The sequence below is a fragment of the Trichosurus vulpecula genome, chromosome 2, assembly GCF_011100635.1.
Source record: "Trichosurus vulpecula isolate mTriVul1 chromosome 2, mTriVul1.pri, whole genome shotgun sequence".
Lineage (NCBI taxonomy): Eukaryota > Metazoa > Chordata > Mammalia > Diprotodontia > Phalangeridae > Trichosurus > Trichosurus vulpecula.
In genome coordinates this window covers 251,176,328-251,192,627 of record NC_050574.1, presented here as the reverse complement: position 1 = coordinate 251,192,627, position 16,300 = coordinate 251,176,328, and the positions used below count along the sequence as shown (strand labels likewise).

Below are 16,300 nucleotides of genomic sequence, written 5' to 3'. Positions count from 1 at the left end.
CCAGCAAAGTCAAACATCACCATCCTGAGAATTCTATGGTTTTAAAAAAGTGACTAAAAACTATGTGAACTTTTATTGACAAGAATCTTTCATTCTACCACATTTGAAGCAAACAACAAATCTCTACTGGAGAAAAATCATTGTTAAAAACTTTTCTAGTTAGTAAGAAAGTGTCACATAAAAACATTCCACGAGGAGTTTGAGACTAAGTAGTTCATCTATAGGAGGTGAACACAGTATGGTTTGTCAATTTTCAGTGACATTATCATAGGATATGTGTGCAAAAAAGTGTGTGTGTCACACACATACATGTAGCAATAAAAGCCTTATTTTTTGATAGTATAAGAAATGACTTGAAAATAATGAGGTATTTAGTTGTTTTGAATTTAAGTAAACCAATGAAAAACTTGGATACTCCTGTCATTTTGGGCATAAGTATATTTATACCTATATTTCTACTCCATAATTCAGAGATCATCATCACTTCACCTATCACTGAAGGAATTTTGATATATCACACTGAAAAAACACCTCTCTATACATCAACAAGTAAAAATGACTTCAAGAATCTCTCCATGTAAATACTTCTTTCCATCTAAAAATGAAAAAGAAAACTAATATTTTCAACGAACATTTCTGGTTTATAAAGATAAGTGAAAAATCAGTTACACTGAAAACATAAAGTAAACTTTGTGAAGGTTTTTTTTTTTTTGTGCACACATATTACATCAGGCACAAAACAGAGAAAACAGTTTAAAATACAAAGTATGATTACAACATAGGAATACCAAAAAGCACCGAATTAGAACAACTTTATTATTTAACATAATACCAATTTATATACATCATCTCCCCAAATTAAGAAACTCTTTAATTCCAAGTATAGTTTCCAAATTGAGAACTTTAGTGTATATTTGAAAAAAATCCTACAGATTAATAACACAAATCCACTTTAATCCCTGCATAAAATATGCAAGCTGTACCAATCACCTCTCTTCTACACAAAAGTGTATTATAAATAACTTTCAAAAAAAAAGGTCTTGAATGCTTTATTGCACATCATAAGGACATATACCAGTATCTGAAAAGGCTCTCACCCTTCACTTAACTGTTTAAATAGCTACCTGAAATTTGATGATAACAGCACTCTGCAGGCATTAGCATTATGTAGACTCATCTAATGTTAACTGAAAACAAAGGAATATGCATCAGAGAAAAATATATTTTCACTGCACTGCTTTGGAAAATGAGAGGAAATCTACTGTCACTTCTTTTAAAATAAGAATATGACATTTTCTACAACTTAAAGGCATTACAAATAATCTGAATAAAATTCAAAAGTCCTTTCTAAACACCAGAATTTTCTTCTTCAAATAGAAACCATATGCACGGGCTTTCTTTGCAGTCTTACATTCCTTCTGCCTCATGGAAACAGTCCTTCTTGCACTATGTTCTATTAATGATCAGATTACGCAGCTTAATAATGCTGTTTACTATGAACAGAGTTACCATTTTTGTTTTCAACATTCCTAGTCTAAGAGTTAGCCAGCTCTTAGCACTAGTGAAAATGCCTGAAGGCAATGTGTTGGGGAGAAAAGTCCAAGTAAGGTTTCATTATCCTTCACAGTAGGACCTTAATCTACCTTTTAAGTCAGGTTTCTATGCTAACACATTAATGGTTTATCAGTCACATGTCAATTGACAGAATGTAGAACTAGCTGGTGAATGACTAATATAAGAGCACAAGCATTGTTAGTTTCTAAAATCCTGTCACTGGACAGTTTGCATTTCAGGGGTTAAAACTACGCCAGTAAGAAAAGGTTTAAAAGTTGATTAGTCAAAATATTTTGCCAAAGGTCTCTAACACTATTAGCCACTGGCAATCCCCAAGTGGTCAACTCTGCCTCCCCTCTGCCCCTGCCCCCAAATAAAACCCTAAAATTGCACTATGACAAAAAAAAAGAGTCTGTAAGAGACCAAGAGCGGGATTGCAGTTAAGGTACAGCCACTTCAAGGAGACGGTTGTTTTTTCGCTTGCAAGTTGGGACGCTACCATTTTTTTGGTTGCCCTGAATAAACTTCACACACACTTTGTCCTGCCTGAATTGAACCAGGAACCTAGGAGAGATAAGAAAACTGGTAAGTAAAGCACGCAAGCAGAAAACACAGATTATGCTAACCAATGATTTAAAAACAACACCCTGGTGGCGACCCTGGATAAAGTGAATAATTTCTCTTATGTCATTAGCACCCTGTTCTCCACTAGTACTTCTGATAATGTGATGTTATCATCAGCTTTATCTCTAATGAAAATTCTGCGTGCTAACTTATTTCATATTTATGACGTCCTTCTGAAGTCAGAAGGTATAGGGATGACTATTCTCACTTTCTGAGGTGGGGAAGCTAAACAGACAAAATACACTGTGTTTCCTCTGTGCAGTTTTTTTTTTTTGGCTTTAAATTTTGCACAGGTGTTTCATATTTAATAAACTGAAAATGGGGAAGGTTGGCACTTAGCAAATGTTTAGTGACTGATTCATAGGCATAATTCACAAATACATTAATAGGCATCTAGGTGGCAGAGTGGATAGAGCGCCAGGCCTGGAATCAGGAAAACCTGAGTTCAAATCTGGCCTCAGGCACTTACTAGCTGTGTGACCCTGGGCAAGTCACTTAACCCTGTTTGCCTCAGTTTCCTCATCTGTCAAATGAGCTGGAGAAGGAAAGGCAAACACCAGTCTTCATGACCAAATGGGGTCATGAAGAGTGGAACACGATTGAAACGACTGAATAAATGTGATTTTGTTTAGCAGATAAGTGCTAGTGAGCTGCCGGTTAAATGACTCACAGAGCGCTGCACAGCTAGCATTAGAGGCAAGTTCAATGGACCACAAATTTAAGAGCTGGGAAGAAATACAAGGTCATCTATTCTGATCCTTTCATTTTACTGATGAAGAAACTGAGGCCAATAGAAGATAAAGTGACTACAGTTTTAGGTCATCTGGAACTAGTAAGTGGTAGAGCTGGGTTCTGAACCCCGTTCCTCTGACTCCAAATCCTATATTCCTACCACTGCATCACAATGAGCCCCAGCCGGGATCTGAAGCCCAGCACTTCCTGACTCCAAGCCCTGTACTCTCTACACTATGGTAGACAGTCTCTATAGGCACAAGGCCGAATTAAATTTGATAGTATCTCCTATATGTTTCTTATGGAACAGTTGTATAAATGTTACTGATGTAAGTATACAGAAAGGAAATTGACACATCCACTGAGAAATCCATAGCAACAAAGAAGATGTAAACAGTTCTGATATTTTTAAGTTAAGTCTCAGTTTCAAAGGCTGGACAACCTAATTCTTTCAGACATTACATACTAGGATGAAATTTGATATGCCAGGCTCTGGCTCAGCTTTAATTTAAAAATACACCACTTCCTGTGGCTTTGAACGGGTTTTAGAAGCCAAGAGTGAAAGAGGAAAGGGTTTTATTCTCACACGCAATTCTGGACTACTCTTCCTGAAAAGGGTGGGGTGGAGGTAGGTGAACAATCTTTTAAAGTTCAATTAAAATATTGAAAGCAGTTAATTGACATCACAGACAGCAATACATTTTCACTTTTAAGGAATACTTACAGGGAAATTTCTGCTTAAGTCTAGGTGGGTTTGAACTGAAATGAACCCCAAGATCTCTTTCCAGCTCTGAGGTTCTATGAAATATATGGATGGCAACTGCTTTTTTTCCAACGTGTTTTTAGCAAAAGACCCCTTAAGAAGAGTGTATGAATTCTGGCAGGACTTATAAGTATGTGTCAGGATATAGCACAAATCTGGCCTCAGGCACTTACTAGCTGTGTGACCCTGGGCAAGTCACTTAACCCTGTTTGCCTCAGTTTCCTCATCTGTCAAATGAGCTGGAGAAGGAAATGGCAAACCACTCCAGTACCTTTGCCAAGAAAATCCCAGATAGGGTCAGAGTCAGACACTGTCGAAATGACTGACCAACAATAAAATATACACAGACTGATTGTTGTTTGAATTAGTAACATTTATAAAAATGCATGCAAAATTCATGAATCCTTAAAATCACTCATACTTGGGGCTTACAATAAACTCATTCCAAGTACTACTATATACTCCACAGATCAGACAGAAAAGAAACGTTCTATATATGTCAATTCTGTAGCTCAAGAGAAGCACAGGTAGCTGCGCAGTTGGGTATCTGCCTGCTGTAGCTATCTGCAGCCTTCCCTTGTCTCATCCGATGTCTACTTACAGAGACAACAACATTGTAATAAGAGATGGACTCGCCTTCTGCCATTCTCCCTGTAATTTGCCCAAACCATTGCTCAATGATGGTTACAGAAATTAGTGGTGTTGGAAATAACTGCTTCTACTTCCAAAAAAGATACTGAGTCCAAACCCTAAGGGTGTCTGTCTACAAAACAAATGATAAAGTGGAAATGAATCCATCTGAGAATTAAAAACACAGTGCTGTTCTGGGATGCTCGTCCCACCAAGTGGCTTTTGGGCAAATTTTTGTTTAAATCTGAAACACCTTCTAGATGGATCTGCTAACGCAAGGCCACAGAAATCGGTGGCCTTTGGAGAGGCCCAGAATAAACAGGAGGATCTCCACTGGCTCTTTCCTTTTTACAAAATGTTTCCTCAGGGAAAAACCAATTCAAAAATTGTTTTTTGAGGACTTAAAAATAAATAATAAAAACAGACATTTATATATGCTTTAAAGTCTGTGAAGAGTTTTTCCTTTATTGTTGCATTTGATCCTATGTACAAGTGATATACTAGGATGCCAAAAAATAAAAGCGATACCATCCTGGTGGGGGAAGGGAGCGGGGAGAGATGGGTGGGGCATTTATATTTCGTACTATAGGCAATGGATGGCCATTAAAAATGTTCTTAGAAAAAGGGCTCCACAGACAGAACTTTGTATTAGAAAGGTTCTTTTGGCAATGGTGCGAGGAATTAGTGAAGGGAAAAACTAGAGATGGACCACCAGGTTAGAGACCATTATAATAGTCTGGGCAAGAAGTAATGAGGGCCTGAATTAGGGTAGATAGTAGGAATGGTAATTCCACCCACTAACAACTACTGTATTCATTGGAAATGATGCACATAAAGTACTTTGAAACTTGTCTTATCATTATCACTAATGATGACGATATGCAGTCCTATCCTAGGCTCTGAGGTGACATGGACTAATTTATACCTTCCTCTGATTTTCATTTTCTTTCACATTTGATAGTTGTTCATGGTGTACAGAATACAGTACGGAACTCTTGGGGGAACGGGTGATACCAAAGATGATGATGATGCTAGCCAGCACGAACATAGCGCTTTAAGGTTTGCGAAGCACTTTACATCCCTCATCTTTTGCTCCTCACACAATCCCATTTTTCAGATAAAGAAGTAGAGGTCCAAAAGCCTGAACTCCTTTGCCCCGGGTCAAACAGCTAGTGTCTGAGGCGGGATATGAACTCATGTGTATCTGACTCCTAGATCCAACCCTCTATCCACTACACCTCCTACCAGTGTCTGAAAATAACAGAAGAAATGGCCCTTGTTCTAAATATGCCTAGAATCTATGCAGAAAGCTTAATCAGACGTTACTGAAGTAGCCAGAGTCTCATCCTTCCAGCCCTCTCTCTTCTTTGTAAGGAAAAGAGGCAAGTAAGGCAAACTACACAGTCATCTCCTGGCCTACACCAGCTCCAGTAGAATACAATGATTAAAGACATTAAAGATGGAGATTCTCAATGAAAAAAATTTGAATCAAGTTCCCTATATGCTTTATGTCCTAAGGGCAGGAAAGAGAAGGATATTATTTTAGAGAGATTTCCAGCAAAGATTGAAACACAGAGGTTCTCTGGTCAGCTCTTAGCTAAGCTGAAAAAATAAATTAACCAGAACTTATTAAACCTTGAGCTCTGTGGTTAATTTAGATTTAATTGCTGCTGGGAAGATTATGTACAGTGCACCTGCGTCCATGCACAAAAGTATGCACAACAAACCACTTGCTGAAGCAAGTAAAAATTAAAACAGGGATTAGCAGCACCTGTTATTTCATTAGCATAAGGAACTCCTCAATGAGGAAAATTCCCCTACCCAGGCAAGTTGGCATCTTCTCTACAACTAACAGTCTTAGAGAATAACCTGGGGGCACTGAGAGTTCAAGTTTTTGGGGTGAGACAAAAATTAAAACCGTAAATCAAAATATTTTTTTTTTAAAAATTACATCCATATACTTAACAAACAGGAGTCTTCTAACATTTCAACATTGTTCCCCCAAGTTAAAAAAGAACTTTCAAACGAATAAAAATGATGGTCCCTGCTTTATTCCCCAATTTCACCGGGTGATGAGTATTGACAATATTTAATTCTTAGTTTTAAAATCTTACTTATTCAGATTAATATAACCACTAGCACTCCAAAAAAAAATATTTTGGAAAAAGGATGTAGTTTGGAAGTCTTAACGGAGACAAAAGAAGCAAAAGAAAATCATCTACCAAGAGGAAAACAAACATACTCATCTGAAATTTCAATGTTGAGTTTCTGCTTGGTTTGGCTGAGAGTGGTCCGATAGAGTTTGGTGGCCATTTCAATGAGGTGGTCACTGCTGAAGAGGAAATCCCCTTTACTAGCTGCTCCTGAGCCCTGAAAGAGAGAGAGAGAGAGTGAGAGAGAGTGAATGAGAGGTTTTTAAAATGGCATAATTAGAGGAAGCTGCCAAAGAGATGTGACGGAGGTAAGTGTAAGGCTATCTCTGGCTTCACTTCAGAACTGAACAAAAGATCAAGAAAATTACCATGACAGTCAGGAAAGAACATGAGTGACAAAGAATATGTTTTAATAATAATACTGATAACACTAGCTAACATTTATATAATGCTCACTATATGCCAGGCACTGTACTTTATAATAATTTTCTCATTTGATCATCACAACTCTGGGAGGCAGGTGCTATAATTTTCTTACAGAAGAAGAAACTAAGGTAAATCACTTGCCCAGGGCCACACAGTTCTATCAAGTGTTTGTGGCTAGATTTCAACTCAGGTTTTGCTGACTACAGGTCCAGGACAGTAACCAAGGCACTACTGAGCTGAAAGGGACAGAAAGTCTCTTTATGTTGGGTCAATGTCATTATGGTTTACTGGCTAAACAATAAAGACACCGTACCTGGCGAAGGGGGTTCTTAATCACTTCTGTGTCATCGATCCCTTTGGCAGTCTGGTAAAGCCTATGGATCCCTTTCTCAGAATAATGCTTTAAAATGCATAATATATAATACGTGGGATTACAAAGGAAACTAATCATAGTGAAATAAAGATGTAATTTTTTCCCCATCTCAAGGACTCCTTATAATTTGGAGGTGTCTGTGGCATCCACATTAAGAACCCCTGACTTAAAAGATAAAAGGCATAGAATTCTGGCCCCTAGAGGGCAAGAGTAATTTTGTAATAGGTACTTGGGCAGCTAGGTGGCACAGTGGATAGACCTCTGGGCCTGAAGTCAGGAAGACCTGAGTTTAAATCCAGCCTCAGACACTTACTAGCTGTATGACCCTGGACAAGTCACTAACCCCTGTTTGCCTCAGTTTCTTCATATGTCAAATGACCTGGAGAAAGAAATGGCAAATCACTCCTCTATCATTGCCAAGAAAATCCCAAAATGCAGTCATGAAGAGTCAGACACAACTAAACAACAGATGCTTAGAAACTGCTTTTTTCTTGGGAGCAGACTCAGGCCTCAGACACTCTTGTATTTACAAAACCAGCATTTCTTCTAAGATGTTCAAAGTCCTAGAATGAGTTTACCCAGCATTCTCCTTCCAAAGTACTGAGAAGTAATCATTACATTTGCAAAAGGGAGAGGCTGGGGCAGAAAGAATCATGAGCTGAGATTACAAAGGATAAGATTCAGCGGTGTTATTGGTTCCTGAATTCATGTTCCTTAAAGGTCTAAGAGAGGAAGAACTAGTCAGTCATATGGTTCAAAACACAGCATGCCTGAAAAAAAAAGTGATTGTGGTAAGGCTTTCTCTCTTTGGCACTCCCTTATTCACATGTTCAACATTTGTTAATTGCATGTTGACAAGGAAGAAAAGGATATGTGTGTGTGTGTGTATTCGCATTACTTCTATCCACTAATCATACATACACGTATAAGAAAAAGTTATTCAATAAAGGAACAGTTAAGTGAACAACATATCATCAAACATGAGTAAAGTTGAGTAGTCATCTAATGACTAGAAAGGTCCACATCTGAGTCGTACAAGCTGGTTTCCATTCACCCAAAATGAGTAACTCAATAATGGCTAAATTCAGCACAAACCTCAAATTATACAATGAACCACACATGGAAATCAGACCTTCCTACTTCTAAACAATCAGCTTTGTGGCAGAAAACCTACTTCAAATTTACCTCTTTTAGGTGGACAGCAAAGAAACCATCATTTTGTGAGCTCATAGACACTTTTGTAACATCACCCAGAGGGACTTCCGATTTAATATGTCCAGACTTTTGATCAGCAAGAAGCAGATTATTATTTGTTAAAAGGAAAATCCTGGATGCACACTGAAGAAAAAAAAAGGCAAAATGAAAGACCAAGATAGAAATAATGAAGGATTTGTAACAGTAATGGATTGGCAACAGCCACCCACGTATTAAAAACCATAAGCAACACAGTTATTTCCAGAACATAATTTGATTCTATTATATATTACTTTGCATACAGATGTATAAATCTAGTGAACATGCTCCGTTGCATGAAAGGCAATGTGGTGTACTGAAAAAAAAAATAATGAATGCAGAATCAGGGAACTGGGTGGTAGCCTCACCTCTACCGCTAACTAGCTTGGGCGACTGACTTCAATTACCTAGGACTCAGTCTTCTCACTTGTAGAAACAGAGGGAATTATACTAAATGAACTCTAAGGTCTCTTAAAGCTTTAAAATTCTATCTTGGCTCTATCACATCGTCCAATCTAATGACACCAGGTGAGGAAAGATCATAGAATTCAGAGCTGGAAAGGACTTTAAAGACCATGAGCTCTGTGGTTCTCAAAGGATGGTGTGCCAGGGCAGACCGACGGGCCATTAAGTTTTGGCTAGGTATGTCACAAATGGTCTCTCAACTCCTTTGAATTGGGCCATAATTCCTCCTGGTAAAGAATAATGCTGTGCTGTGAATAAAAAAAGTCTGAGTTCCAACTGTTCTAATGTAACTCTGATGAAGTAGAGGAGGATAGAGAAGGGAAGGGCTTGCCCCAAATCATACTGGTTCCAAATCTCAGAGCCCTCTCCCCTACACCACACCGTAGCATCCTTCAAAGTGACCCTAATGAAATCCTTCAAAGTGACCCTCATGAAAGCCCAAGCAGAAATTTAAATCATTCATTAGTATCTAAGAAACCAGGTAAAAAATATTCTACTTAATTCACATTTTTCGGTAAGTCTTTACTGTTGGTATTTTTACCTTCCCATTAGCTCGGTTAACTTTGTTCACAACTTCAGCAATGATGATTTTTTCTTCAATGGCATCTTTGAGTTTCTTATACTTGGGGTCCTTACTGATCTCCAGGTAAGCCCCTTGGAACGGCTGGCCAACACTACAACAATAAAAAAGGAAACAAAATACTTTACTAATGGTTTTAAATGGACGTCGCACTGTTACAGGACAGTGGGGTTCAACGTTTAATTGAAACCGAATACTCCTATAGGAAGAGTGTGCCACCTTTATAAAAATGCAGACGTTCAATTTTTCGTATAGTATAGCATTTTATCACTTGCACCTGTGGTCCTCAACCCCCAGCTAGAAATGCATATTAATTCTATTCACATCAATTTTTTCATGTTGCCATAGCATTTGCTGGTGATAACAATTTCTTTACCCTATACCTCATGAGGCACTCAGCTGAGGAACATTACAGAGTAGGTGCGTGATGCTGCATGAAATAAAGAGTCGGACCTTGTCATCTGCTGAAATGAAAGCCTTACCCACAGCTGTCCCCAAAGCACTTATTAGCAGCTTTTCACAATGTGCAGTGACGGGAGAAAAGGTACAGATAATTACCACCACCTGACACAATGAAAAATTTAATTTTCAGTCTCCTAAAGGAAAGGAAATCAATAGGTGTTTCTGGGCATAGGAGTAAAATACATGTTAGAGTAACTCCAAGCAGAACAACTGATACAGAAGGAAATGCCATGCCTTTCCTCACCCTAGATCTTCTAAATAAGGCTCTGAATAGGAAATACATGAGAAAACTGCAATTCTATCCTCCTGGGACACATTAAGCCTCTTTCACAGAAAAAGAGACACAAGCTGCCAAAAGAAAAATGTTTTTACTTTACCTAACACATTCATTCTAACAACATATTCTGACAAAGTGAAATCATTTATATTGATAAAATTTTTGACTCAGAGTTAGAAGGGACCCTCAGAGAATATCTAGGCCAACCTCTCATTCTACAGAGAAGGAAACTGAGGCCCAGGGAGGTTAAATAACTTGTCTGATGTGAGAAGTAGCAAAGCCCAAAGGCAGAATTTGAATTCTACCCAGAGGCAGTTCTTTTGATCCTTTCCGTGTTCTTTCCGCTGATCTACAGCTGACTCTTAGATATAAAAGCCACAGGCTTACAGTGGCTAGTAGGGCACTGGAAGCCTCGATCTGAGCTGAAGAGTTCCCATAATTGCAAATAAAATTCTCCATGTTTGAGAACTGGTTGGGAGACTGAGCAAGAAAATTCTCTATCAGTAGTCATGAAACACTCGGTTCCCCCCAAGACTTGCAATGCCATAAAGAGTTTTGGGAGATAGGACAGCCATTCTATTCCTGTAAGTACTACACAACAACTAACTTACCAGCGACCAAATGACCAAGCAAAAAGTCTTAGGTTTTCGTTATTGTCATTTTGGCAGTTCAAAAGTTAAACCTCAAATTGAATTAATCAAAATGTTTTATAAATTCTGCTAATTAACTTCCTTAGCATTATTTGTTTCTAAATAACCACCCTTAACAAAACTTTATCAAAAATTCATTATCAATTTCCAAAGCATACTAACAAAAAATCAGTTTCCAAAAAATGACAAATATCCAATTTCCAATTTAAGTTAGTTACAATCCGATTATTCTATATCATTACTTTTGCCCTCTTTATTGCTCTAGAAGAGTGTGTCCAATAACTTAGGGAAAGTTCTGGAAGAGGAATAATATTCCAAACAAACTGATCTGTGTAATTCTCTCCGCGCAGACCTTCACATAACATAGGGCAATATATTTTCATTTTCAGGTGCTCTTTTTGGAGAAAATGATAAAATTGCCAAAAAAACATATTTAAAGACTTTACAAGGTACTTTTTTTTTTGCAATCACCAACTGAAAAAGTATACTATATAGTAGAAAAAATAACTGTAGAAAAGTAGGGCAAGGCAATAGCAGAAAAATGGCTTCTCTCTCTGCACCTGCAATTAGAAATTTGTTCCTTATTTATGAGAGCCATGGGCCTAGTACACAGGGAATCAGCTAGCTGCATGTCAATTAAGTAAGTTAGCAGAGCTAAAGGGCACCATTTATGGGGGCTCAGCAGCCCTCAAAAAGCTCCAAATTGATTCGCTCTTCTAATTTCATCACGTAAGTGCAATTCTGACCAATTTCATAGATATTTTAAAGCAAGACAATTTGAACAATAATTACTGTAAAAGAGCCAACAGAAATTTTATTTATTCTCCGGGAATTATGGAGACTGCCTCATAATCCAACATAAAGTATTCAATCTTGATGCTGAACAGCTCGTAATAATTAGGAGTTTTAAAAGATGGACCCTACCTAATTATTTCATAAAGTGTTGAGCATGTTACCAGTGGTATATTCAGTACCATTTCACTAATGTACTGCCATACATGCATACATATGTATGTAATAAATATTCTTATTTGTATAGTTAACAAATAATTCATAGGGAAATAATTATTTGCCACAGAACTAAAATACCTCTGGAATTACTGCCTCCACATCTACTTGTCAAACCTTTTGAATTCATTATTTTTGTGAGTAAAATAGAAACTACAGGACCTGGACGGGTATAAGGCCTTCTTGTCTTTGAAGAGTTCACTGGCTTCCAGTTTCTCTTCATAGATAAGCTTCCGTTGATCCGTGAATTGGTCTCTGTATTTTTTACACTGCAAGGTATCACATGAAAGAGAAAACCACACATGATGTTTGCCTTCTGGATTGTCAATCCCATTTAAATGGCACGGCAAGGTAATCTGAACAACCACCACCACAGAGATAAGCAACACAATGAAGTTTTGCTTTTAAGACCAATACAGCAAAAGTGATAGGCACAATGCTCTAGTGAATAGGGGTTGGCCTCAGAATCAGGAAGATCTCAAGTCATTCTCTAAGACTATAAGTCATCCAATAGTTGTAGGAACCATGAAGAACAGTAGTCAGCCTTGTTGGAGTCAGGAAGGTCTCAGATCTTTTTCTAAAGCTACAAGTTGCCCAACAGTTGCAAATTTGCATTGGTAAAGGGAGTTTTCTTACTGGGAGCTCCCTTTGTTATTCAGTCATTTCAGTTGTGTCCCACTCTTTGTGACCCCATTTGGGGTTTTCTTGGCAAAGGTATTGGGGTGGTTTACCATTTTTTTCTCCAGTTCATTCGACAAATGAAGAAACTGGGACAAACAGGGCCAAGGGACTTGCCCAGAGTCACATAACTAGTAAGTGTCTGAGGGCAGATTTGAACTCAGGAAGATGAGTCTTCCTGACTCTAGGCCCACTGTTCTATCCACTATGCCATCCAGATGCTCTAGGGAGCTCTGTACACAGAAGAAATTATAGATATTGCCTCCCCCTTTCCACCCCCAAAATTCTAAGTCTCTTGGGAAAAAAAGTAATAAAATATAATTATTTTCCCCCCATCAATATAATGCAGTTCTTTTCTGTACTATAGACAAAGTCCTCTCTCTAGGCATTTCCCCCCTCTCGGGCTCAGTTCACTCAAGTCATCAGCATTCCCTCATCTTTCTTCAATAATGTCAAATTGATGCTGCATGCAGACACTGGACATGGCTGGGAGCTGTACGAGGAGCCCTGGGGACCCTGAAGCTATGGCAATGCGTATGGAAGACTTCTTAATTTTAAATTACACCTGTGACACAGATGCCATTATGCAGCTCCTAAAGAGACTAACATTGGGTTGATGGCTCTTGCTAAGTTCACATATGGAGCTGGGAAGAGAAATCAGCCTGATTTTTTTTTTACATGCTGTTCTAATCCTATCTATTCAGTCGCTATCCCTGCACTAACAATAATAATTCACATATTAGGATTTACAATTCACAAAATGTTTCAATCGTAACAACCCAGGAAGACCTGGGATCCAATCTTAGATAAGACATGTGCCAGCTGTGTGATCTGAACCAAGTCCCTTAAACTTTCAGTGCCAGTTTCCTCATCTGTAAAACGAGGAGCTGGACCTGATGACCTTTAAGATTATGATCCTAGAGGGACGTGACAAAAATACAGGATATGAAGGGACCATTAAGATTAGCCAGGGTGATGCTGCTTTTACAGATAAATAAACTGAGGTCTCACAGTTTAACTGATTTACCCAAGGCAGGGATATGTTGGTAAATGTTTAACAACCAGCTCTCTGAGAAAAAAAAAGTATGAATAACAGTTTTAAAGTTAATCTGCATTATTGACATTTTCTCCATCACTTTCTTAAGTCTAGACAGTCAACAAAATGATAAACGAAGCCCCTTATTTGTAGCTTTTGCCAATTTCTGAGGTAGGAGTGCTGACACTGAAAATATACAGAGAGCATGTGGTGCGATGGACAGAGCGCTAAGCTTAGAATCTGGAAGACTCATCTTCAAGAGTTCAAATCTGACCTCAGACACTCACTAGCTGTATGACCCTGGGCAGGTCACTTAACCCTCTTTGCTTCAGTTTCCTCATCTGTCAACCGAGCTGGAGAAGGAAATGGCCAACCACTCCAGTATCTTTGCCAAGGAAACCCCAAATGGGACCAGGAAGAGTCAGATATGACTGAAATGACTCAACAACATTCTTGTATAAATGCAGCAGATTATACATTCCCCATGCATGTCGCCTAAAGAAGGCCTCTTCAAACACACATTTCAGGTTCCTTTTTATTCACTGCCCTAATCTCACCTTATCTGAGTGGGCCTTTCTTACAAGAAACACTTCAGTTACCCATCGTGTCGTCAGATAAAATGCAGATCTGAAAGGAGGTCATGTGGAAAGAGCCCTAGGTTTGGAGTCAGCAGGCATGGGTTAAAATCTTAGTTTGCAACTTCCTATCTGTGTGAGTAACCTGGGCGAGAGTCAACATCCTTATCTACAAAATGAGGGGGAAGAGACCAGAGAGCCTCTGAGGTCCCTGCAGACTTTACATCTACCTTCCAAGCACAAGATTATATAAAAATAGACTTTGGGGATTAACTTCCTTCACTTGAAGGAAATTTACACAAATGCAAGGGACTTTAAAGTCCTGTTGCCTTTCTGTGGCAGAGGTTTATAAATCCTATGATGTGACTTATACAATCTGAAAATCTAAAATGTGTCTTCTATGCCAGTGGCCCTCCATGGTCTGAATATGCTCTAATTCCATGGCTTTGAGGCCCACAGCATTCCTTCCCCCAGGCATATTCTTTGAAACAACTGCATTCAGCTGAAAGCAAGTGGAAAAGAGAAGCTCCGTTTATAATGTAGACCCCAATTCCTCCACTAAAAATAGCTAGAAATAAAAAAGGGCAGGTTACAGTGAATTTGTAAAAAACTGCCTAATGCATGCACTTCCTCGTGCCATAGGAACATGGACAGGACTGATTAGTTTCTAGACTCTGTGTTGTGTGTATGGAATGGGTCAGCAGGGAAAGGTGGGAAAAGGTTCAGTACCTATGACCTCATAGGTGTAGGGAAGCTCCAGTGTGGAAGATGACTTACACCAATACTTACCTGTAACCTATCACCTGAGAGATGCGCCTGGGGCACTTGCCTACAGTCACATATATTGGAGGCAGAAATGGAACCCATCTTCTTGACTCTAAGACACTCCATTTACTACCAATAACCCTAATTCCTTACAGAAAGAAATTTTAAGAGTAACTTGATTGTGAGGGCTGCACAGGGAGCTTTAAAAGGCAGAAAAAGGAAAAAGCAACTCTCACGTTCACACCGGCTAGATTTTCGCCATCTCCATGATAACATCTAAAACAAACATGAATTAGTTCACAAATGGATGATTGCTTCATCCAATTTTTCCAGGTGTGCAGAATATTAACGGACATGAAGATAGTTAAACTGAAACCAACCCACCCCACCTAGGGGAGGGGAGGGCATTTCTAATTAACAAGCAGCATGGGCTCTTACAATACCCTATTCTTACCATTAGCTGGACTATGTGGCTCCAGGGTGGCTATCAGACTGCTGCTATGAGGCGTGTCAGTGAATAAGCATTTATTAGGAATAAGCATAAATACTTCTGCACAACAGGCACTGTGCTAAGTGCTGGAGACTAAAAAAAAAATTGGAAGCACCGTCCCTGCCCTCAAGAAGCTCACAGTCTAACAAAGGAAAACAACATGTAAATAAGTATGTACACACAAGACATATACAGGGTAAATGGGAGAAGTTCTCAGAGAGAAGACACCAGAGTCAGGAGTGAGGGGTAGGTTATCATAGCAAGTAAATATAAAGAACAAAAGGAAATGGCAGCCTAAGTCCTGGGACTGTTCTCTGAGATTCTGGAAGGAATATTTCTCAAAAATATACATTTAACATAAACTCAACAGAAAGTCAAATTCTCTGAAAGTGGCAGCATATGGTACCCTACCCTCCACAAATGGAAAATCCTTTTTAGTTCCTTGTGAGTAGAATCCAAGAAGAGGTAAGGTCTTGCTGGCCAATTTTTGTCTATCGGGGATAAAGAAGGCATCTTATTTTTCATTTCCAAGAAGTATTTTTGCACCTGTGTTGAATTTAAGAGAGATTAGATCATTTGCGTTAACAGTGAAAATGCATATTTTCATATGTAAAACACAGCCAAATCTCTATATAGTAGCTCACGTTGTTTGCCTACCTTCTGCCTGAAATTCTTTAAGCCCTCCTTTAAAGTTTTCTGAATAGCTGTTTTAAGCATGCTTTACCAATTGGTTAAGGAACATTAAGGAAAGAAATGGAACTCCAGGCTACCTCTTGGTGATGCAGTGATAAGAGTACAGGACCTGGAGTCAGGAAGACCTAAGTAC

General features: G+C 38.7%; 1 protein-coding gene across 7 annotated transcripts in view; it reads right to left on the bottom strand.

Moving 5' to 3' along the window:
- Positions 1-620: 620 nt before the first annotated feature.
- Positions 621-16,300, bottom strand: part of MYO1B (myosin IB) — a 227,811-nt gene continuing 212,131 nt past the window's right edge. For all 7 annotated transcript variants that reach the window (XM_036745516.1, XM_036745519.1, XM_036745521.1 and 4 more), the window contains 6 exons: positions 15,886-16,020; positions 12,093-12,199; positions 9,495-9,627; positions 8,441-8,593; positions 6,546-6,673; positions 621-2,118 (listed from right to left, as the gene is read on the bottom strand). In XM_036745516.1, the coding sequence (XP_036601411.1) occupies positions 1,995-2,118; positions 6,546-6,673; positions 8,441-8,593; positions 9,495-9,627; positions 12,093-12,199; positions 15,886-16,020 (780 nt within the window). In that variant the 3' untranslated portion in view covers positions 621-1,994. The remainder of the gene's footprint in view (positions 2,119-6,545; positions 6,674-8,440; positions 8,594-9,494; positions 9,628-12,092; positions 12,200-15,885; positions 16,021-16,300) is intronic.